The sequence below is a fragment of the Mandrillus leucophaeus genome, unplaced genomic scaffold (genome assembly GCF_000951045.1).
Source record: "Mandrillus leucophaeus isolate KB7577 unplaced genomic scaffold, Mleu.le_1.0 Scaffold981, whole genome shotgun sequence".
Lineage (NCBI taxonomy): Eukaryota > Metazoa > Chordata > Mammalia > Primates > Cercopithecidae > Mandrillus > Mandrillus leucophaeus.
Window position 1 is genome coordinate 688,165 of NW_012110708.1, and position 23,123 is coordinate 711,287.

General features: G+C 50.4%; 1 protein-coding gene across 1 annotated transcript in view; it reads left to right on the plus strand.

Annotated features, from left to right (window-relative positions):
• The window catches only part of SLCO2A1 (solute carrier organic anion transporter family, member 2A1), a 91,908-nt gene that overhangs the window by 64,806 nt on the left and 3,979 nt on the right, over positions 1–23,123 (plus strand). The window contains exons 4-12 of the mRNA XM_011971037.1: positions 4,527–4,754; positions 5,950–6,048; positions 8,068–8,204; positions 10,419–10,497; positions 11,047–11,211; positions 12,297–12,486; positions 14,528–14,693; positions 17,044–17,207; positions 21,298–21,362. Coding sequence (XP_011826427.1) covers positions 4,527–4,754; positions 5,950–6,048; positions 8,068–8,204; positions 10,419–10,497; positions 11,047–11,211; positions 12,297–12,486; positions 14,528–14,693; positions 17,044–17,207; positions 21,298–21,362 — 1,293 coding nt within the window. The remainder of the gene's footprint in view (positions 1–4,526; positions 4,755–5,949; positions 6,049–8,067; positions 8,205–10,418; positions 10,498–11,046; positions 11,212–12,296; positions 12,487–14,527; positions 14,694–17,043; positions 17,208–21,297; positions 21,363–23,123) is intronic.

A 23,123-nucleotide genomic window follows, 5' to 3' on the forward strand; every position in this document is an offset into this window, starting at 1 on the left:
TGAGACAATGTGCCACAGAGAGCCACTGTCACACCGAGGGGAATGGCTCAGCCCAGCACACTTGTGAATGACAACAGCCTGAGGTTTTAGGGAATCCAGACTTTGTTCATTTCTCCATACACAGTGTACCCAAGATTTGTTTGAATCTTCAGAAATAAATACCCACTTGGAAATGTGGCAGCAGCCCTTTTATTTATGGATGCAAAGTATATGTTGGTCCTTCAGAAATGCATCAGTTTGGTCAAAGTTGGCACAGAGAAGTTAGCAGAGAAGTGTGCATGTTGATTTCTTTGAGTGACTGCACAGCGGTGTTGAGTCAGTTGGCCATGCCAAGTCAGATGGGTTTGTATAAGTGCTTGAACACTTCCCAAGCTGAGCAGCTGGCTTAGCTCTCTTTCCCCTACTTGCCTATTTGGTCTTGAGAAGAGCATGGAGCCATGTTACCTGTTCCTCACTCCTTCCAAAGGCCAGCATAGCCTGTGCATGTAAACCCTTATCCACCTGGGGCAGCAGCCCCAGGTGTCCTGTCTGGCTGCTGCCCTGGGAGAGTGACCAGTGAGCCTAAAACTCTGCCCACTAGATCCACCAGCGGCCTTTCACCCTCTGCTGTGCTTGGTCCCTCCCTGGAATCCTCTGAGATCTTTCAAAGTCAAAATCACCACATAGAGAGCCACGAATTCAGGGTCAGAGGAATCTGGGTCCCAGGCTCCCAGTCCAGGCTTTCCAACATCTATTAGCCTTACCCACTCAGCGCCACCCTGACCTCACCCTGGGATTCGCAGGAGTCGGCCAGCGCCACACCCAGTTCTGGGTGTTGGAAATAATCCATCTGATACAAGGATTCCTGAGTGGGAGGGTGGGCCAGACAGCCCCTGTGGTCTTTCAGCAGGAGCATTTTACAATTCTGTGCTTCAGGACCCTTGCAGCATCACTGAGCTGCACAAGCCTTCTTTCAAAATGGCAGACACAGCCACTAGACCTGCTGTGGGACTGGCAGGGTCTGACTCCTCATGCTTGGGTCTCTTTTTGGAACCATAGTCTTCTACCTCTTTAATGACACAGACAATCTTTCTATCTAGCCACTACGCCAAGGGAGACTAAGGCTCAGAGAAATTTAGAAACTTGCTCAAGAATACATAGGGATAAAACCAATTTTTATCTTACCTAGGGATAAAGCCAATTTCTTAACTCCCTGTACTGTGTTTATTTCATCTTATTGTCCCAGATTCTAGCACACATCCCAGCAGCCAGCCCGTTTCCTGACAGGAGGTAGGTGTAAGATCCCAGCCACCTACAGAGGTCAGAGAGCTCCTATGTCTGAAGGTGGCTAGGGATGGAGGACATCTTCCCATGCCGTGTTCTTCCATCCCTGAAAAATGTGTGTTCTGTCTTTTCAAACTGCCATCAGACTTGATTTCAGTTTGGACTTTGAGTCAGACATATGCAGGTTCGGATCCCAGCTTTACCCCCAAACCAGCCGCTTAGGTATGGTCTTATGTAGTCTCCTGCTCACAATAACCCCTGTGGGCAGGAGACCACATACATCACAACCCTGGCACAGGGCCTGGCCCAGTAGTACATGGGGCTTTGACATCTCTGGTGCTTGGACTTGGGTCTCTACCGTAGAGCCTGTCAATCAGAGAGAGGCCCAGCACTCCACACGGGAGAGGTGGTGGTGGGGTGTGGTGGGACTTAGGCTCACCTAGCTCAGGGCAGTACAAGTGAGAATTAAACTGAATGTCATCAGTGTTAAGTGAGTGAGACTGGTGACGTCAGCGGTGGGTTGTGGTTGGTGGGGGTGGGCAGAGACTCAGCTCCACTGTTGCAGGCCTAGAGCCTAGAGCAGAAAGAAGGGCAATGGGAATGGGACAAAGAAGAAATGGGAGAGACGTTGTTAAGCTTTGGATATATTTATTTACAAAAACTCTGAATTTAAAAACTTTGTTGCTTTATTTCAAAAGTATCATGTGTTCATTTCAGACAAATTACAAAATAAATGATGAAGGGGTGGCCTACCCCTCCACACCTGTGGGTGTTTCTCGTTAGGTGGAATGAGAGACTTGAGAAAAGAAATGAGACACAGAGACAAAGTATAGAGAAAGAAAAAGTGGGCCCAGGGGACCGGCGCTCAGCATACAGAGGACCCACGCCAGCACCGGTCTCTGAGTTCCCTTAGTATTTATTGATAATTATCTTTACCATCTTAAAGATAAGGGAGTGGCAGGACAATAGGATCATCGAAGGGAGAAAATTAGCAGTAAGACATATGGATAAAGATCTCTGTGACATGAATAAGTTCAAAGGAAAATGCTGTGCCTTGATATGCGTATGCAAACATCTCCATAAACCTTTTAGCAGCATTGCGCCAGCAATTCCCGCCAGCAAGTCCCACCTTATGCCGTAAGGCGGTTTTCTCCTATCTCGGTAAACAGAGCTTACAATCGGGTTTTACACCGAGATGTTCCATTGCCCAGGGACGGGCAGGATTTTTAACCAGCAAGCTGCCTTCAGGCACTTGTTTAACAAAGCACATCCTGCACAGCCCAAAATCCATTAAGCCTTGAGTCACCACAGCACATGTCTCTTGCAAGGACAAGGTTGGGGGTAGGGTCACAGATTAACAGCATCTCAAATACAGAACAAAATGGAGTCTCTTATGTCTACTTCTTTCTATATAGACACTGTAACAGGCTGATCTCTCTTTCTTTTCCCCACAAAATGAGGCAAATAAAAAAAGATCAGCACAGTCTCATTACCCAGAGAAAGCCGATCAGCACAGTCTCGTTACCCAGAGAAAGCCGATCAGCACAGTCTCATTACCCAGAGAAAGCCGATCAGGACAGTCTCGTTACCCAGAGAAAGCCTTCGTCTTCCAGAGGTTTTCTCTGCATATTCAAGTAGTCCACAAACGTTTTATAAATTAGGGAATATATTCTTCTCCAAACTACTAGTTACTATTTTTTTATTCTAATAAGCAGTTCCAGCTGTCTTTCCATGTAAAAAAAAAAAAAAAAGGCTACATTTTCACCCTAATTCTAAAAGGTTGCATATTATGTCATCATGTGGTCGGGCCACTCTATTTGAATTCTGCCATTGAAAGGCAGGATAATGAACATGGAGTGGGAAGAGGGAGGTACAGAGGGACCCTGACCACAGTCCCTGGCTGCTTGCCTGGATGCTTCCTTCCATGAACACAGCTCTTGAAGGTCTAGATGACCCTGACCAAACAGACGCCTTGGTTTCCTTTCCTTTTCCTGGGACAGGCTTCCCTGACTGATGGGGGAGCTCCCATGACAGCAACTTTCAAATGTGTCCTGCATAGACACCATGTAGAGGGCAGACAACAGTGGGGCCAGGCTGGGCGAGGGGTGTGCGACTGGGGAGAGGGGAAAGGGCAATGAAGAGCACAGACCCCTCTCCCCAGCCCCACCATCCAGGGCAGCCCTGAGCCCAACAGCACCGGCACAGTCCAGTGTGAGGAGCAGGGCTAGTCTATGGCGCTCGGTTTTCCTCTCTGTGGGACTTAGGCTCACCTACTTCAGGGCAGCACAAGTGAGAATTAAACAGAATCCCATGAGTGTTAAGTGAGTGAGATCAGTGACGTCAGCGGTTTCCATTAGCCTGCATGAGACAGGAAAAGGGGATCTCATGGAGAGGAGCCCTCAAGAACCCCTAAGGCTTTGGAGAGCTGACAATGCTAATCGCTTGGTGTGGGCCAAATTAAAAACAGACGCGTGGAAGCGGCAGCCCAGCCTGGCAAGGGCCACAGCCACAGGAACCACAGTGCCCACAGGCCTCACCCAGGGTGTCTGGGACCCTCACAGAAGGGCTTCAAGAAGCAGCCTCAGCTTCCCCACCTGTAATATGAGAGGTTGAACTAGAGGGTCTTAAAGCCCCTCCAGCATCAGAAGTTCTGGGAGCTTCCCCAGAATGGCAAGGATATTAAATGTCTTTGGCAGTAGGTCTTCCAGTGTGACTTGGTGCTGGGTTCACTAAGAAGTGAAGGCTCTGGGAGTCACAACCAGGGATGCAACCCAGGTTACAGGTGACACCAACCCGGTGCAACAGCATGACCTCTGTCCTGCTGAAAAGAACCCTGGAGGCCCAGAGCCCCAGGGCTGAGCACAGGGTGCTGGAGGCCCACGGTCCTGGGCTTTGACCCTGGAACCCCCTTTTCCAGCTGGGTGCCCCTTTCCTCCATGGATGAAGGTACTGGCCTCTCCGTGCTCGCTGCCCACCAGTGCCCATGGAGGAGAAGGCAGGGACATTCACGAGAGGAAGATTCCTCTCCACCTGAGAAACAGCAGCTCCTGGTGCCGGGAAGCCCACATTCTACCTCTCTCTCACCTTCGTTTCTAGAGTCCCTCCTGCTGGCCAGACAGAAGGACGTGATCCTTAGGGGCCATGTCCTGTTTGCTAGCACAGCCTCTGGCCAGAGTTGGTCCTTCCCCAAGGGGCCTGGGACAAAGGCCAGGTTTAGAGGCCAGCCGATGGAACCTGGAGACCAGCAAGCACTCTCGTTGCAGGAAACAACAGCCACTTGCAGGCTGAGCTCTGCCAGAAGCATTGGCAGGACCTGCCTCCCAGTAAGTGCCACAGCACCACCCAGAACCCCCAGAAGGAGACCAGCAGCATGTGGGGCCTGATGGTGGTTGCCCAGCTGCTGGCTGGCATCGGGACAGTGCCTATTCAGCCATTTGGGATCTCCTATGTGGACGACTTCTCAGAGCCCAGCAACTCGCCCCTGTACATCTGTGAGTCACCGGTTTGAAGAGGGCTTTGGGGAGGGGTGAGGTCCTGATATAGCACTTGATGAGGCCCTGGGGGACTAAACTGAGGTCCCACCCTCTTTGCTTACAACCAGCAAATAAATTCAAAGGCCTGGAGATCAGACAGATTTGGTTTGAATGTCAGCTCTATTACCTCCCAGCTATGTGATCTGAGGCAAGTGGCTGAACCCCAGGGCCCCAGGTTTCTCACCTCTAGAATGAAGCTGATATTATCCGTGCACTGGATGACTGTGGGATACATGAGATGGCGTATGTAACCACTTAGCTGGTGTTGCGCACTGGACAGACTCTAAACCAACAGCAGCTACTGTTGCTGTCTAGTCCTCCAGGCACAGGCCAGGACACACGTGTCTTCTCTGAGACATCCACTTAGGGGAAGATTGGCCTCAAAGAAGCCCATGCAAAGCAGATAGCAGATGACCATGTGAATGCCCAAATCCTTCCCTTAGAACAAGCCACTTTGGGCTGGAAATGGTGGCTCATGCCTGTAATCCCAGCACTTTGGGAGGCCGAGGCAGGTGGATTACCTGAGGCCGGGAGTTCGAGACCAGCCTGATCAACATGGAGAAACTCGTCTCTACTTAAAATACAAAATTAGCTGGGCATGGTGGCGCACACCTGTGGTCCCAGCTACTTGGGATGCTGAGGCAGGAGAATCACTTGAACCCTGGAGGCAGAGGTTGCAGTGAGCCAAGATTGTACCATTGCACTCCAGCCTGGGCAACAAGAGTGAAACTCCACCTAAAAAAAAAAAAAAAAAAAAAAAAAGAACAAGCCACTTTGAGCATCCTCAGGGCCTATACTCCAGATGAGACAGACCACCCCCACAGGCTCTGTGGCACCATAAGCTCCTCCGAGGGCCCCCAGCATTGTACCCACAGGGAGCATCACCTGGCATTTTTAAATGCCTTGGAGCCTGTTTCCTTCCTGGCAAGCAGGTCTCTTTGGAAGTTGGCTGGAGGTAGAAATAGCCTTGGTTCTATATGTCTTGGAATCTTGAGTGGTTCTGGCCTTGCTGGTGGGAGATGCCATAGGTGTGTGCTTATCAGGCTTGGGGACAGATGGAGTGACATCTCAAGACTCTCCCTCAGCTTGGGAGTTCCCACGGCCAGACTCTCTCCATTTCTCTCAGTCTCCTTCCCCTTACTTCCATTTCCAGCCATCTTATTTGCCATCTCTGTATTTGGACCGGCTTTCGGGTACCTGCTGGGCTCTGTCATGCTGCAGATCTACGTGGACTACGGCAGAGTCAACACAGGTGAGTGTGTGCAGAGGATACCCACTCCCATCCCCAGCTCAATAAAGCAGCTCCCGGCCCCCTCATTCAATCAGAACAGAGAATGAAGCTTCAGATCCAGATGTGCTCTGCCACGTCCTCATTCATCCCTGCAGTCCCTCAGACAGCTAGGAGCAGACAGTGTGCGCCTCCTCTCAGGGCCCACGCTGGCTACTGGGGGGAACAACCTGCTGAAGCAAACTCACTTTCTGTCCTTAAGAAGTTTGGAGACCTAGGGCAGGACCTCAGGTGTTGCCACCACAGCGCTCATGTTGGTGGTGGCATTAAAAATATTTCTATGGTTCTTTGATTCTAAGATATTGCTGGTTATTTTTTAAAAAAAGAAACAAGATTTAATAAGAGCTCTTTTGAGGAAAAAAGGAAACACCATATAAAATATACACATGGCTGATGACTCACATCCAGAGGGTATAACATGGTGTTTGACTGTGTGGGTGCTGGGATGGGACTGCCTGGGTCTCAGCCTGGTTCCATCTCCTACTAGCCAAGTGATCTTAGGCAAGCGACTTTGTCTTTCTGTGCCTCAGCTTCCTCATCTATAAAATGGAGCTAATGATAGTAAAATAAAGTTGTAAAGATCAGAACAAGCCTGATGTATATTAAGAAGTCAACAGTATGAGTTTGTATTCTTCAACAAGTGGTATGGATGAGAAGATATAGTCCCTAGACACTGGCATAAGTTCTGCGATAACCATTCAGGGAGCCAGCCCCAGGATGAATCAAGCAAGGGCTTCCCGCCTTTGTGAGCATGTCCCACACTACCCAGTCTCCCACAAGACGGGGAAGGTCAGCACCATAACAGAGGGACAGGCAAAGTGCTGTAGGGTGGAGAGTGTGGCGAGTGTGTGGGTGGGATACGAAGTTCCAGCTCAGCTGGAGCCATGACTGAAAGGCAGGACTGAGCCAGACTCCAGGAAGAGCACCCACACCAGTGCCCTGCACACAGGTCAGGTCACAGATATCTGGCAGGTGCTAGTTGCAACCATGCTGCCAGAGCCTAGACTCCCATCCCTAGGACTGTCAGACCACAGTGCCATCTGCATGGTGTCATTTGGCTGTACTTCAAATGAAAGTGGAAAGCCAGGGGGGTGTCTTATATCTCAGAATCAAGCCATCTCTGTCCTTTTGCTGGCACTTCCCGAATTGGTTCCTGGCTCTTGGTTGTCCAAAGAGACCAGCTACTGAGCGCCCAGTCCACTCAGGGCAGTGCCCAGGGATGCTTGTCATGATTTGACTGAACCGTTCTGCCACCTTCTCCTTCCCTTTATGCCTGGATAGTTTCTTTACACAGAGAAACACCATGGCAGACTTTTACACGTGTGCAAGAGAATTGCCAAGAGAAAGCTGCTCCTTTGGAAGCCAGGCAGCTCACACAGTTGATGGCTGTTTCTTTAGGCTTCTAAGGATTATGGGGCCTCCTTTGTTAGGGATCCATAAAGTTGGGAGACAGTAGTTTAATGGTTAAGAGGGCAGGTTTGCATACCAGGAAGACGTAGGTTTGAAATTGACCAATGAAATGGCACTTACTAGCCTTAACCTGAGGCAAGGGACTTAACCCCTTCTATCCTCAGTTTCTCGACTGATGAGAAGTGGGCAGACTTGCTAGAAGAACCCAGTGGAAAACAGATGGAAAGCACGTGGTCTAGGGTCTGGCCCATGGTGTGCCCTTGTAAGTGAGAGTCAGCTCCCTTCTTCACTACTCCTACCATGGGCTGGGAGTTGAATAAGGAGGTGAAGGTACTGCTCCCTCCTGCCCAGGGATTTTCTGATGCTCTGCTTCATGTGCAGTGGCCCTGGTCCTCTGGGAAGACCAATAGCTGGGAGAGGGAATGCTGTTTTGACCAAGAATCTAGCTCATGGCTTGCCTCTTCTCCATCCTGGGAAGAAAATCAGTAAAACTCCCTCTGATCAGAGGTTCTGTTTCCAGTAAGGTGAGATCACGCATTCAACAAACACTTGCACCCTTTGGTTTCTCTTCAGCTGCAGTTAACTTGGTCCCGGGCGACCCCCGATGGATTGGAGCCTGGTGGCTAGGCCTGCTTATTTCTTCAGTCTTCTTGGTTCTCACGTCTTTCCCCTTTTTTTTCTTCCCTCGAGTAATGCCCATAGGAGCAAAGGTAAGGTTCCAAGAGCCCATGACTCTACCTATTGGAGTTTAAGAAAGGGATGTGGGGGTAGAAAATAAATAGAGCTAAAAAGCTACAGCATGTTAAGCAAATCCAGGGTGAAATCTAAACAAATTTCATGATGCAGGACTTCCCAGAGGCTTTGAGAGGTGAGGGTGTTGGTGAATTTCCAAAAGGTGGTATCTCCTCCATGTTCCCTTACCATGTTAGCATCTCGAGGGTCAGGAGACCTCCAGGAAACAGTTTGGGAAACACTGAGCTTATCTAAATTGAGCTAAAGAATTAAGAGCCAATAAAAGCCAAGTCTGCGACCTGGTATAGTCAACTTTTACATTTAATAGGGCCTGTCAATGTTTGAACCTGAAAAACTGAGGGATTTCTAGCATTGAAGAGTATGAGGGTGGCTGAGATTGGAGCATATTTTGAGCAGGGGACCTTCTGAGCATCTTCGTCATACCTACTGGGGAAAGGAATGAGGGCAGGATGAGAATGGAGAGCAAGGAAGAGAAGTCTGGGTAGGGGCTTGATGTCAAGCTGAAGGGTCTAAAGATTGTTCTAATTTCATGAAGTTCTGGAGCACTGCAGTGACTGGGTGGCTACTTGGGTGGCAATATGGCAGCTAGGTTGAGTTTAGAGGGTAGGGAAGGAATGGAGGCTGGAGATCCGAAGAGGCCAGTGCAGAGACCAGGTGAGAGATGGGGAATGCAGCAATGGTTGTCGGAGAGCTGGGACAGGGCAAGGATACGGATAGACATTCCTAGGGTGGATGCCCAGAAGGGCTCAGCAGTGAGCTGGCTTGGAGGAGAAGAAGGAGCTAAAGTTTATGCCCAGGCTTCAAGCCCCCAAATAGAGCTCAATGTTTGACAATGAGGTATATAAAATCTAGGCCCAGCCGGGGGAAGAGGGGCAGGGGTGGGAGGACCTCAGCTTATCTTGGGGAAGAATTTCAGAGGTTGGCTGCATATCATGCAGGTGCTGGGGTCAGGCAGGGTTTGAATGCAGCTCTTCTACTTATAAACCAGCTGAGTTGGCCAGGTGTGTAATCTCACACTTTAGGAGGCCAAGGCAGGAGGACTGCTTGAGCCCAGGTTGAGATTGGTGGGTAGGGAAGGAATGAAGTTCAAGACCACCCTGGGCAACATAGCAAGACCCCATCTCTACAAAAAAAAATTTATTTTAAAAACTTAGCTGGGCATGGTGTTGAGTGCATGTAGTCCCACCTACTTGGGAGGCTGAGGTGGGAGAATCACTTGAGCCCAGGAGTTCAAGACTGCAGTGAGCTATGACTGCACCACTGCACACCAGCGTGGGTGACAGAGTGAGACCCTGCCTCTAAAAAACTAATTAAAAAAATTAAAAAGCAATAAACTAGCTGAGTCATCTTTGCCAAGTTTCTTTGTTCCTAAGCTTCCTCTTCTTTACAGTGCTCCAGCTAATTAGAGTAGCGATATGGGAAGGAGTTGTGAGGAATGAGACAAAGCTTGTGAATACTGGGCACGGGCCCAGCAGGGAGTAAGCGCTCAGTGAATGGGAGAGCCTATTCCTGGCGATGAATTCCCGCAGGATCCTAATGCTGTCAGAGCCCAGGGGCCTCACATCTGAAAGGTAGTTCAGAGCTGCAGGGCCTTAAGCTGGAGCTGACAAGGTCAGAAGAGGTACGAAGGTTCCCTGGGGTAGTATACCCAAGAAAGTGCAGGTAAAGGTTTAGGACAGAGCCTTGAGCAGCACTCACCTTTAGGCTCAGGAGGAAGCAAGAATCCCAGAGAGGAGATAGAAAGTGGGAGGAGGGTGGGACTGGAAACAGATGGCATTCTAGACCAGAGTATCCCAGAAGCCAGTATCCCCTGGAATCTGAGCGTAGGGGAGAAGTGTAGCCATGACAGATGGGGGCGAGGAGTGGGGTCCAGGAAGACACCTTTGGCAACAGTCATGGGAAAGTTAGATATGAAATAATATGCCCACAGGTATCGTGGGAGGCATTGACATAGATGTGTTTTGATTGTCAGCCAAAACACCGGGCTCACGGAAATGCAGGTGGTGTTTGCTTCAAGAGAGCATTCTCTGGATGCCCTCCCATGCACACACGCCTGGGGCGGCTCACCTCCGCCCAGCCTTGAGCCTCTAAGGCCAGAGACTCAAGGGCCCAGGGAAGGGTAGCTGCAGTGAGCCTGAGCCATGAACATTCACCCCTTTTATTGCCTTCAGAGGAATCCTGCCACAGCAGATGAAGCAAGGAAGTTGGAGGAGGCCAAGTCAAGAGGCTCCCTGGTGGATTTCATTAAACGTAACTGACCCTGCAGCCCTGGGTGGGCTGGCACAGTGCAAGGGAGAGGATAATGGCCAGGGGACCCCAGCCCCTGTGGTATTGTATGTGGTAAGGGGCAGTAGGAGCAGATGGCCTGTAACTGGCCCATCCCCTAGGTGTACCTGCAGCCCAGGGGTTCGTTCTGCCAGGGATCCTGGTGACCACTGCTTTGCAGGTACCAGGAGACCCAAACTGCACTGGATCAGTCACGTGGCCACCCCGCAGTCTGGTCCCATGTTCTTCTCCCACTTCCCCTCTTGCCTTCTTGTGGGGTGGCAGGCATGTGAGGAGACTGTTTCCAGTGTTAGTCCTATTTCTATCTGCCTGCCACCTGGTTTCTTTTAGGCACTATGAGCATGTGGAGAGGGGGCTCGAGTGGCTGTATGCCCCTAGACTGGTCACAGAACATCCTGGTGCTCAGATTCTGCCCCTTCCTAGAAAAGAGAGTTGCTCAGAAGGAGGGGGCAGGAAGGGGTGCCCCATGCCGGCTGCCACAGAAGCCGGCTCTTGACGACGGTCTGTTCACAGAGTTTCCCCGCATCTTTCTGAGGCTCCTGATGAACCCACTCTTCGTGCTGGTGGTCCTGGCCCAGTGCACCTTCTCCTCTGTCATTGCTGGCCTCTCCACCTTCCTCAACAAGTTCCTGGAGAAGCAGTATGGCACCTCAGCGGCCTACGCCAACTTCCTCATTGGTGAGTCCAGAGGGTACTGCAGGAGCCACAGGGCTTGCCTGGGCCAGGAGGCAGGCACTCCAGCCATCCATTCAGGGATGGGTGCAGGCCAGACCGGACACAGGCAGGGGCCAGAGGAGGACTGCCCAGGAGAAAGAATTTTAAGGACAGTTTTCCTGGTTGGCAATCTAGAAAGTTCTTGGCAGATTTCTGACTCCTATCCTTCCAGTCAGGAGTGGGTGGAGGCCGGGGGCTGCCTTCCTCCCTATAAAGGGGCTGGAAGTCTGACAGCTTCCCAAAGGCCCTGACACCATCAGGGACAACACAGGAAAAGAGGGAAGGTTGAATTTGAGGTTAGACAAAATGCCTCCTGGGTTTTCTCTTCTTCTCCAGGGACCTGAATATATTTGCTTTGGTTAGAGAGTACATGGTTTAGTGATTCTCAACCGAGGCTGCACCAGAGGCTCCTCTGGAGAGCTTTACAAAACACAGATGCCCAGCCCTACCCCAGGCTAATGAAACCAGAATCTCTGGAGGTGGGGCCCAGCATTAGTATTTTTTCAACTGTGTTGAGAACTACAGATGTGGTCCCACCAAGTACCCTAGGAAATCACTGGGCTCAACTCACAGGTGAGTTTAACCATATGGAGTTGGCAAGGTGATCAGTGCATGAGATTTGAGGGTGACTCCCGTGTACCCCTTGGCTGGTCCTTGGCTGTGACTTTACCCCTCAGGCCTTCCATCTCTGACTGGTACATAGGGGTCATCACTCTCGTGTTGCTAACCTCATGTGGTCCCATGCAAAGAGGCCCCAAGGAATGAAAGGTGCTTAATAAATGCATATTCAACCCACATCTCTTAAGCTACAAGAACCCCACTTCTATATTCTTTGTATAGGCAAGGCAATCCTGTCTCAAGATATTTCTCTAGGTGTGCCTGGCAAACAGTAGATGCTCAATTAATGTCAGCTATTTATATTACAATTTAACATACCAAATGTTCCTTCCTGAAACCATGCTTCCTTCTCAGTGATCCGGCTCACTATTTGTAGCCCACATGCAGTCCCAGGCCTGTGCACCTGGATCACTCCTTCTTTTCACTTATAGGTGCTGTGAACCTACCTGCTGCAGCCTTGGGGATGCTGTTTGGAGGAATCCTCATGAAGCGCTTTGTTTTCTCTCTGCAAACCATTCCCCGCGTAGCTACCACCATCATCACCATCTCCATGATCCTTTGTGTTCCTCTGTTCTTCATGGGATGCTCCACCCCAACTGTGGCCGAAGTCTACCCCCCTAGGTAATGGGAATAAGGGGCACAGAGATCCCCTTTGCTAAGGCCAGGGCCTAGATCTGGCTGTTATACATCTTCCTTCCTGCTTCCTCAACTCTCTCCTCTGCTGTACACATTTTTTTTTTTTTTTTAAAGACAGATTCTGGTCTTGCTCCATCACCCAGACTGGAGTGCAGTGGCGTGATCACTGCAAACTCCACCTCCCAGGTTCAAGTGTTTCTCCACCTCCCAGGTTCAAGGAGTTTGCTCACTGCAAACTCCACCTCCTAGGTTCAAGTGTTTCTCCCAGGTTCAAGCAGTTCTCATGCCTCAGCCTCTCAAGTAGCTGGCCTTACAGGTGTGTACCATCACACCCGGCTAATGTTTGTATTTTTAGTTGAGGTGGGGTTTCACCATGTTGGCCAGGCTGGTCATAAACTCCTGACCTCAAGTGATCTGCCTGCCACAGCCTCCCAAAGTGCTGAAATTACAGGCGTGAGCCACCCCGCCCGGCCCACTTTTGATCTGATCTCTCACGTGGCAACTTAGAAAATCAGGTCTTGAATGGTATGCTCCATTATGAGAAGAGATCAAAGACTCTTACTGGGCCACCAGCAATCAGGGTTAGAGTTCTGTTTTCTTAAGAAGCACCAAAAACTAATTTGTTTGATTTCAGGATGAATTTGTAGGGCTGTGAGCCACAGGAACCAGGAAATAAGCTATGTTTAGCATCAGCTCTGTGCTGGCTAGAATTTCAGTTTCATTGAGCTGCTGAAGAGAGATGAAAGGAGACTTGAAAAGATCTGGAGAATAATAATGAGAGTGATGGCAGACTTGAAAACTTAGGGCAGGTGAGGAGGAGGGCAGGTAAAGTCTGCCTGTGGGTTTGCAGACAGCGATATGGGTCACAGTGTTAACTTGGGCTTTATGTTCAGGAAGAGCTTCAGAGCCCTGTGAGGGGGACGAAGCCAAGCAAGGGGCATTTTATTATTATTTTTCCCGGGTGCCACCTGTCAACAAGCTTTTTTTTAGACTTTGCCTAATAAAGTTGCAACATTTGGAGATGCTGTACCTTTTAGCCCTGGTATTTTCTCTATTTTTTTTTCTTTGAAATGACCTCCTCTGTCTTTGGTGGGTGAAGGAGAGAAGGGGTTTGAGGGAAGGGAGGGTTGCTTGGGGTAGGGAGCTCACCCCTGGTCTGTACGGCACTTCTGCAGGCTGACTGTGGACTGAGAAAAGTCGAGAAGCCTTTGGGCCTTTTGGCAGCATCCACTGGGAGTTTAGCACACGGCTTTGTCCTCAGACAGGCCTGGACTCTATGCCAGTGCTCCTTACTAGTTGGGGGAGTTACTTACCTTCTCTAAGCTTTGGTTTTCTAATCCACAGAAGGCGAGTAATTCACTGTTGACTCATTGTGATGATTATGCATGTGCCCCTGGGCACAGCGTCAGGCACATGAGATGAACTCTCATTTGTACAGTTACACTAGTGAAATATCTGGACAGTGGTTTGTCAGCCCCTTTCCCAACCCTCCCTGAAGAAGGTCATGAATGTCAGATACCGGGGAACAGTGAGATCAACCAGTGAAAGCTCTGGTTGAAGCTCAAGGGGATACAGTAACCTAGGCAAGGTCTACATTAAGCCAGGAGACAGAGAGCTAACTAAATCCTGGATTGCCTCAGTGGTCCCAGCCACTGTTTTGCAGGCTGAAGAAGAGGGAAGGCAAATATTGTCTGTGACCTGCCCACTGCAGCTGCCCTTTCTGGTTGGTTGGTTGTCTTGACCCCTACTGTGCCAGGGGATTCACCACTCAGGCCTTCCCAGCGCATAATTAGTGGATTTGGGCTCCTAGTGGCAGAAGAAATGGAGAGATGCCGTGACCACTAAACAGTGGCAAATTCACTGTTGGCTCCACCAGGCATAATCCACATCCCAGGGTGGCACTGGCCCAAAATAAATAAAGATGCACAGACACACTCATCAGGCCAGGAACTCACACTGGGCTGGAGGGTAGGGTTTTTCTTTGGTCTTGCTTTGTTTGACTCCCCATTTCCTCTTTTGCTGGCAGCACATCAAGTTCTATACATCCGCAGCCTCCTGCCTGCCGCAGGGACTGCTCGTGCCCAGATTCTATCTTCCACCCGGTCTGTGGGGACAATGGAATTGAGTACCTCTCCCCTTGCCACGCTGGCTGCAGAAACATCAACATGAGCTCTGCAACCTCCAAGCAATTGGTAAGGGCAGCCAGGGTCCAGAGGCAAGAGGAGCCCCACAGGATCTCGGAGCTCAGTGCATGCCCTCAAAGACTGTTTCTCGGCTCCAGGATAGGCGGGGCTCCACACACACACTCATTACCAGCATCCTGGCCTCCTCTGAGCCACATCCAGCCTCTCTCTACCTCCCTACCCCTGAGGTCATGACCAGATGCCGACGGCCCACAGTCAATTAAAGACTGGCCGACATCCAACAAATTCACATTCTTGAGGCCTAACTGCTCAGAGCAGAAACCAGTCAAAGCACTCCTTCAGCTGAGGCCTTGGAGCCCCATCCTGAGGGATCCTCACGGGCATCTCTGGGTCCTGCAGGCTGGCCGTGGCCCAGATAAATTGAGGGCATTAGCCTTCTGTGACATGGACCTGGAAGGGTAGAGCCAGAAGCAGTAGCTGAGGGCATTTGGTTCAACCCCCCAACTCCCAGGTGTGGCCACATGGCTGGCCTGAAGTCATGCAGCTATTTCGGGCTGACCTGGGACTTGAACGCCGGGCTCTGCCTCAGTTTGGGGCACTTCTATTCAAAGCCATTTATCTTCTGGCCACCAGCCTTCCACTTGGGCAGCCTCCATTCACTGGACTCGCTTGGCAAAGTTCAGTCCATTTTTCTGTGGCTCCACACCTCCTAGGATCAGCCAGCAGCAAACTGACTTGAGTCATTTGTTTAGTTATTCAATAAACAGAACACTGGGCACAGCCGTGAGTGCTGAGGATGTGATAGTGAACCCATCAGACAAGGTCCCTGTTCTCATGGAGTGTGCATTCTATCAAATAAACACACAGGGTAATTCTAGAAAGTAACCCATGCCATGGAAGGACTTAATAGGATGGAGAGTTCCCAGGGGCCTCCCGGAGGGGGTGACATTAGAACTGAACAATCAGAACAGAATTCTATGCACACCAGGAGCAGTGCATTCCAGCTAAAGGGAGCAGCAAGTACAAGTCCCATGGGCATGAATGTACTGGGCACGCTGTAGGAAAGAAGAGAAAAGGCCAGGCTTGGTGCTGCAGGAGGAGTGTCACGCCCAGCTGGCCAGGGAGCAGGCAGGAGCCAGAGCCAGGCGGGCCAGGCTTAGGAACTGCTGAGCAATGAGAAGACTGTGCAGTTAACGTAAGCTAGGAACATGCCTTATTCCCTTAAGCCTGTATGGAGGAGATGGGCAAGGCTAGTGCCTAGTTACCAACCTCCTCTGAAAGGACAGGGCAAGGCTGCTGCCACTGCCACCTCCGTGGGCAAAGGAGCGTGGCTCCCAGGCAGAGGAAGGACAAGGAACTTGGACAAGATGCTCTTTGAGTTGCCTTCCAGTTGTGTTGGCTTCTGTGGTTTTCTTATCTTTGTTAACTTACCTCTGAGTCACCTACTTCCAGAAATAATCTTGGCAAGTTTCCCATAACAGCATACGTACCTCAAGACAAAAATCCATTAGCAAAATATCAAGAAAAAAAACAGTAAATTATAAAGAAAAAAGTCTCTATTTAAAAAATCTAGACTGAAGAGAGTAATAGCCATATTGTATATAACTAACTTTGGAGTTTCCTAGGGGCCAAGTGAAGAGGGTGCATAGTTACCACTGTTGGCAGAAGGAAACATACTAGTCCATTAGTTCCAATATTAGTCCTGTAACTGCTTGGACACTGAAATTATCACAGGCTGGGCCATCTGACAAGAGCAGCGAAGGAAGGTGAAGACCACCAGACAAGGGCAGTGGCCACTAAAGTGAGTTGGACAACAGTATTGAGCCATATGGACTTGCAGACTTGAGACAGGGGCCTCCTCAGGAGTCCCTTCTAGGCAGAAGGAGTTTCTTTCAGGCAGGGAGCTCCAGCAAAGGCCTGACAGCATCAGAACTCAGGGAATTCCACTGTGTTCCCGTTGCCCTCCTACTGGTTATGCCTCCCTCTGCAATAAACACACAAACAGCAAAAACAACAATCTGCAAAACCGCCACTGCTGGGCACAGGAGGCCTGGCCCAAAGGAGAGCCCTCCTGGGCCCCTGGCTCCAAGCTGGGGGTGGGGGGCCTAGCCTGGCAGTGTTCCCGGGGAATCCAGAGGCAGATGTGACTTCTGGAGGAGCCCAGCCCATCCCAGAAGATAATTTCTGTTGCCCAAACAGTGACAGAGGTGGGACCCCTGGGCCAGCTTGAAATCCTCACCTGGCCTCCTCAGCCTCACCCAGCTTCCCTGGGAACCAGATCCAGAGAACACAAGGGTTGAAAGCTAAGTCTCCAGGAAGAGCTGGTGCAGACCTCTGAAGTGTGTGAAAGTGAAATAATCACAAAGTTTCCCCTTTTCCCCTCCCCTTCTTCTTCAAGATCTATTTGAACTGCAGCTGTGTGACTGGGGGATCCGCTTCAGCAAAGACAGGATCGTGCCCTGTCCCCTGTGCCCACTTCCTGCTCCCGGCCATCTTCCTCATCTCCTTCGTGTCCCTGATAGCCTGCATCTCCCACAACCCCCTCTACATGATGGTTCTGCGGTGAGTGGCAAACCTCTGGGGGTCTGGGGCGTGGCTTCTCCTTCCCCACAACTCCCTTTGACTTTGCGCCTAGTTGCCTATTTCTCATTTCTCCCCACTTTCCTCACCCTCAGAGTCCTTTGAATGACAATGTGCAATGTTCTTTTGCTGAGGGGAAATAATAATAATGGCAACAATGCTGGGAGCCCTGCCCTGGGAGGCGCTGTGCTGAGCTCCTCATTGCAGGGCCTCATTCAGTCCCACAGCGTCCGTGTGACACAGGCCCTGTTGGTGCCTCCACTCTGAACATTGGAGGTTAAATCACAAGCCTAGGCTGGGCGCGGTGGCTCATGCCTGTAACCCCAGCACTTTGGGAGGCCGAGGCAGGCGGATCATCTGAGGTCAGGAGTTCAAGACCAGCCTGGCCAACATGGCAAAACCCCATCTCTACTAAAAATACAAAAATTAGCTGGGTGTGGTGGCCGGTGCCTGTAATCCCAGCTTCTTGGGAGGCTGAGGCAGAAGAATCACTTGAACCTGCGAGGCAGAGGTTGCGGTGAGCCAAGATTATGCCACTGCACTCCAGCCTGTGTGACAGAGTGAGCCTCCGTCTCAAAAAATAATAATAATTAAAAAAAAAATCACTAGTGTAGTATGGCAGAGCCAGTGAATGGCTGAGCCACTTGTTGAAGCCAGGCTGCCTGGCTCCACACCTTGGAAACGCCTGTAGGTTTGCTTATTTTTAAATTCTAAAAGAAATGAGAAGAGCAAAGAGAATTTAGTTGGATGCATAAAAGCAAGGCAGGAAAATGTGGAAAGTTTCAGAGTCAGAGTGAGGGCTATGGAAAAGGATGAAAATGAGAAAATCCCGGTATGATTGGCTCCAGGACCAAGTCCTCAGGTCAGGAAGGGAGTGGCTGGCCAGAGCTGGAGGGGAGGAGCAGGGCGTCCCGTTACAGCTGGCAGCTGGCAATGAATGCCTCTGAGCTTTTCACTGGGAATGACCCGCTCTTCACCTCACTGGCTGCAAGGAGAAAACAACAGTTGTACCAAATTCACCTAACCCACCCCTGCTTCCCTCCCTCCTGTCCTCACTCACCTCGCAAGTAGAGAGGGCAAAAACACAGGATTTGGACTCCCGGTGCCAGGATCAAAGTCCCTGCTCTGCCACATACTGGCTGTGTTAGGGTGTTGCCTAGCCTCATTGAGCCTCAGTCTCCTCATTCATGAAATGATAATAATGATATCGACCTCAAAGGGTTGCTGTCAGGATTACATGGTAAATTGCTTTGCAAATATAAGGTGTTCTATATATTGGTTAATTATCACTATTAATCAAATAACAATAATAATAATAATTAACAGCCAGCTAGGTGTCTATGTCCTATTTTCCCCAGAAGGCTCAGAGAAAAGAAAGGAGCAGATGCAGCCACTTGTTGGGATCTGGGATTTTACCGTATTTATAAGTGAGCTATCAAGTTAGCTTGAAAGCTATCAAATCAAATACTATTTCAAGGATGCTGGCAGAAGATGTGAGACTCCTGGGTCAAAGACAAAATACTTTATGACAGCACAGAAAGCACAAAACTTAGGGTGTGTCAGTTATCCTTGCCCCCCAAATCCTACAGGGGTGACACAGAGAGGCCCAGGTGCACACTTTGTAAGAACACTGAGCATAGAAGAGCCACCACTTCTACGGTGACCAGTGAGCAATGCTGCTCCTGGTCTTGGAGGAAACGTTAACTCATGCCTCAGGGTTGCTCATTGCAACTACAACTCTGAGAAACGGTGCAGGAAAACAGCAGTCAGGACCTTGCATTTTGAGCTTACTCAGCAAGAAGGTGCAAGGATGCTTGGAACCCACAGCGTGCTGCCTTCCCTGACACCACAGTCACTCCCTTCTCTGCTGCTCCCCATCCTGCACATTCAAAGCACTGACACCTTCACCAGAGACTCTTCAGCAGGCTTCCCTTCTTGCACCTTGGGTCAGATGGACCACAGTGGACCCTCTAGCCCTGACATAAAACTACACAAGGCCATGATGAGGAGATGGGACAGGGTAAGAAAATCTCCCTGGCAAGTCCCTGTGCAGCAGGGAAAAGGGCAATCCCTGTCAAATCTCCTCCCAGAGGACTCCTGTCAAATCCCAGGGACGAGGAAGTCAGGAAGAACAGAGCATCATTTCAACCACAAGATGGGCTTCTCTAGAAAAAGCTCTCCTTTCTAGGTCGAGTAGGGGTAGGAGGTGGAGAGGAGGCCCCCGGATCCCACAACGATTTAAAGATAAATCCCATTGGGAAACATGACAGAATTGATGCTATTTAGTGTGAAGAAGGAGAGGCTTAAAGATGACTTCGTAGGCCGGGTGTGGTGGCTCACACCTGTAATCCCAGCACTTTGGGAGGCCGAGGTGGGTGGACCACTTGAGGTCAGGTGTTGAAGACCAGCCTGGGCAACATGGCAAAACCTTGTCTCTACTAAAAATACAAAAGCTAGCCGGGTGTGGTGGCGGGCGCCTGTAGTCCCAGCTACTTGGGAGGCTGAGGCAGGAGAATTGCTTGAACCTGGGAAGCAGAGGTTGCAGTGAGCTAAGACTGAGCCACTGCACTCCAGTCTGGGTGACAGAATGAGACTCTGTCTCAGAAGAAAAAAAATGACTTTGTAGGTGACCCAAGCATTATTTGTATGAGCCCTGGCCCCCAGTTAGCCATGGGAACACAAGCTGGAAGTGAAGGCTAGCTGAAAATGTGGAAGGAGAAAGAGAGGTCAGAAAGCCAGCTTTCATTCAGGGCCACATGGGACCGAGACTAGAAGGGGCCCAGGACCTCAATCAAAAGCCAAATTGGGGTGGCCAAGTCCCATTTCATTGAGAATGAGTGGGCCCAGGGCAAGGGCCAAGACAAGGCAGGCATCTATTATGAACCAGACCACTGGAGGGATCTGTAGGCACAACAGGATTTGAGACACTTTATACTGGGGGGCCCCAAGGGGTGCCTCTTCCCCTGCCCCAGTGAGTATTTCTCTCACCGGACCATCCCTCAGGGGCTGGGCAAAGGTCACTTTCCAGTTTGCTAGTGGAACTGTGATGGTGGTGGTGAAACAAACCATAGGTAGAGGCCTGGGGATTACTTCTGAGCTCCCTTCCTCACTGTCCCCTCGTACTGAAAGCTCTTCCCAACAAGCACCCACTGGGAGTGTGTGTGCCCAGAGCACAGAGAGTCCTGGAGTAAAGTCACTCATCAGGTGCTCTGCTGGCCAGCTGCTGGCTCCCCACCTTGTGTGGGGGTGTCCTCTCCCTCTCTCCACTCCCCAGCTGGGACGGCAGGGCTGTCTCCCGCTCTCTCTGAATCTCCTTCCTTAGCCAAACACATTTTCCTCTCTTGAAGGAAGATGATTAGGGGCAGGACCAGCTACCTAATTTGTAGGACCTATTACAAATGAAAATGTAAAGCCCCTGGCTCAAAAATTAAGAATTTCCAGACAGCTGCAGCAGAGCATTAAGCCAAACATGGGACCTTTCTGAGGGTGGAGTTGTATGCACACACCCAGAGCTAGCCCGGGGTAGGGAATTCTTTTAGCTGTGCACAGAAGCCTGCAGCCCAAGGGCTCTAATTACACTTTGCAGCAGGGCTGTCTTTTACTGGTATAAGACATTCTGTGGGAGTTGTTCAGACCTGCTGCTATCAACACACCCACAGCATCCTTCTCTCCACTCCTAGCCTCTACTGCCCTCTGCTTCTTGAAGGGGGCTCTGGGCAGCCCTGAAAATCACACAGACCAGTGGTTTTCAGTGGTACATCAGAATCTCCTGGAGGTAAAATACAGATTGCTGGGCCCCATCCGCAGACTTTCTGACTCAGTAAGTCCGGGGTGGGCCTGAAAATCTGCATATCTAACAAGCTCCCAGGGAATGCTGATGATCCAGGGACCACGCTTTGAGACCACTGATGTAAAGAACTAGAGCATTCAGCCCAGGTGAACCCAATCACCAGAGGGCTTGTCAGGCCGCATGAGGGTTGGTTCTGACCCGCTCTGAGGCTGGCTGTCCCTTACCCAAGGGATCGTGCAGCCCTGAATCCTCCCACTGCTGATTTGCTGTCTGTCTTTTCAGTGTGGTGAACCAGGAGGAAAAGTCATTTGCCATCGGGGTGCAGTTCTTGTTGATGCGCTTGCTGGGTAAGTGTCTAAGACCCCTCTTCCCAAAAGTGGCCGCAGGCGATGGGGCATCCGAGGGCTATGGGTGCAAGGTAGCGATGGAGGAAGCACCATCTCATCTCCATGGCAAAGAGAAGCTGTGCATAATCAACAGCAGATGCCAAAATCCATGTGGACGGTCTCCCAGATTGCTTGAGGTTAGGAAAGACTCCATCTATGGCATTCATTCCTAACTAAGTTATGTAAGAAAAATTAAAAGTGAACACAGCTGAGAATACCTAATAGAGTGTTAAAGGCAGGTATTTTTAAATCTTTCTCCCAAAACTCACTGTAGGAACAAAACTTTGCATTCCTGCCAAGTCAGAGCAGCGGCTGAGCCCAGCCCTGGCTTCCTTTCCATTTACAAAATTCACTCCTCCTAAAACTATTCAGCAAAAGTTTCTTCCACGTGGGGCCCTCTGCTGGTGAGTCCTGCCTGCCCTCAAGCAGTCCAGAGCCCACCAGAGGAATGGCGCTGTGCACAAGTGATCAACAGTGCCCCGCGGGAGGGCGAGCTGCTTGAGGCAGCAGGGGTGCTCAAGCTGCCTCAAGCAGGGGTGCCTGGGCGGAGGGCTGGGGGCACAATGCAGGCCCGTTCCTGGACTGCTCACACTGGCTGTTCCTTCTCGACACATCCGTACACTAGATTTAACACAAGGCAGTAATAGAGGGATCCTTGTAATGTCAGGCACACAGAAGTAAAGGGACCTAATTGAACTGAGGATGTATTAATTAAGGGTGCAAACTACAGAGGGGAATGTGGAGACTCCAGCAAGAGGAACTTCAGTTACTATAAGGTGTCATTTCTGACCATAAATGCTGAAATGATGTATAGCCCACTGTGCCTCAGTCAACACCGCACCCTGCGGTGAGAGCAGCAGCTTCCATCCCCATTTTGAGATGTGTTGGTGATGTTCCTACTGGGGCCAGGTGAGCGGGAGCCCTTGCTGGGCCCAATCCAACCCCAGGTTGGGAGAAGTGTTTGGATGATGGGAATGAACCAGCTTTTTCAGTGGGATTTCTTGTTCCTCTAGTCCCTGCAGAGCCTCTTTAGACCCTGCTCTTGCTGCCTGCATTATAAACAGAGGAAGCAGGGGGGCAGGATCTACCTGTCCTCCCAGCAGAGGCTCTGTTGTCATCAGAGCTCCTTATTTTCATTTATAACTTAACTTTCTCTAAAACTTCTGCTGGGAAGGAGACCTCACATTCCTCTCAGCCCATCCAGCAACTAGGACAGGCTCTAAAGAGCCCTTTCCTGCTTCCTCCAGCAACCTCGAAAATGGCCTTGAAAACAAGGACTCTCTCGACTCTGTCGCACTGCTCGAAGCACTTGCTGCTTTTGTTTTTCCATTTGAGCTCAGATAACTCAATGTGGGACCACAGTGAGAAAACCCAGGCCTGGAGGGGTTCCATGTATCACCCAAGAACACAATCCACTCTTGGGTAGATAAAAGGACTTCCTATTACAGGTTTTTAATGACCCATTGGGATTGGGTCGACAATGTTTCTGGACTTTGTTTCTACGCAGGGAAGTGTCATATGTCACTCTGCCTGGCCAGTTTTCATCCCTCTGTTCACCTGGAGACTTGGGAGTGAGCAGGATTTGAGTGGAGAGGCTTCTTCTTATAGTTTCCCACTTGTGGGCAGTGCCACAAGTGGAATATTGTCTGTATTTCTTCTGGAAGCAGTTGCTCACAGGGCCCTAAACAAAGTCTGGGAGGTTCTTCTCAGCACCCTGGTTCT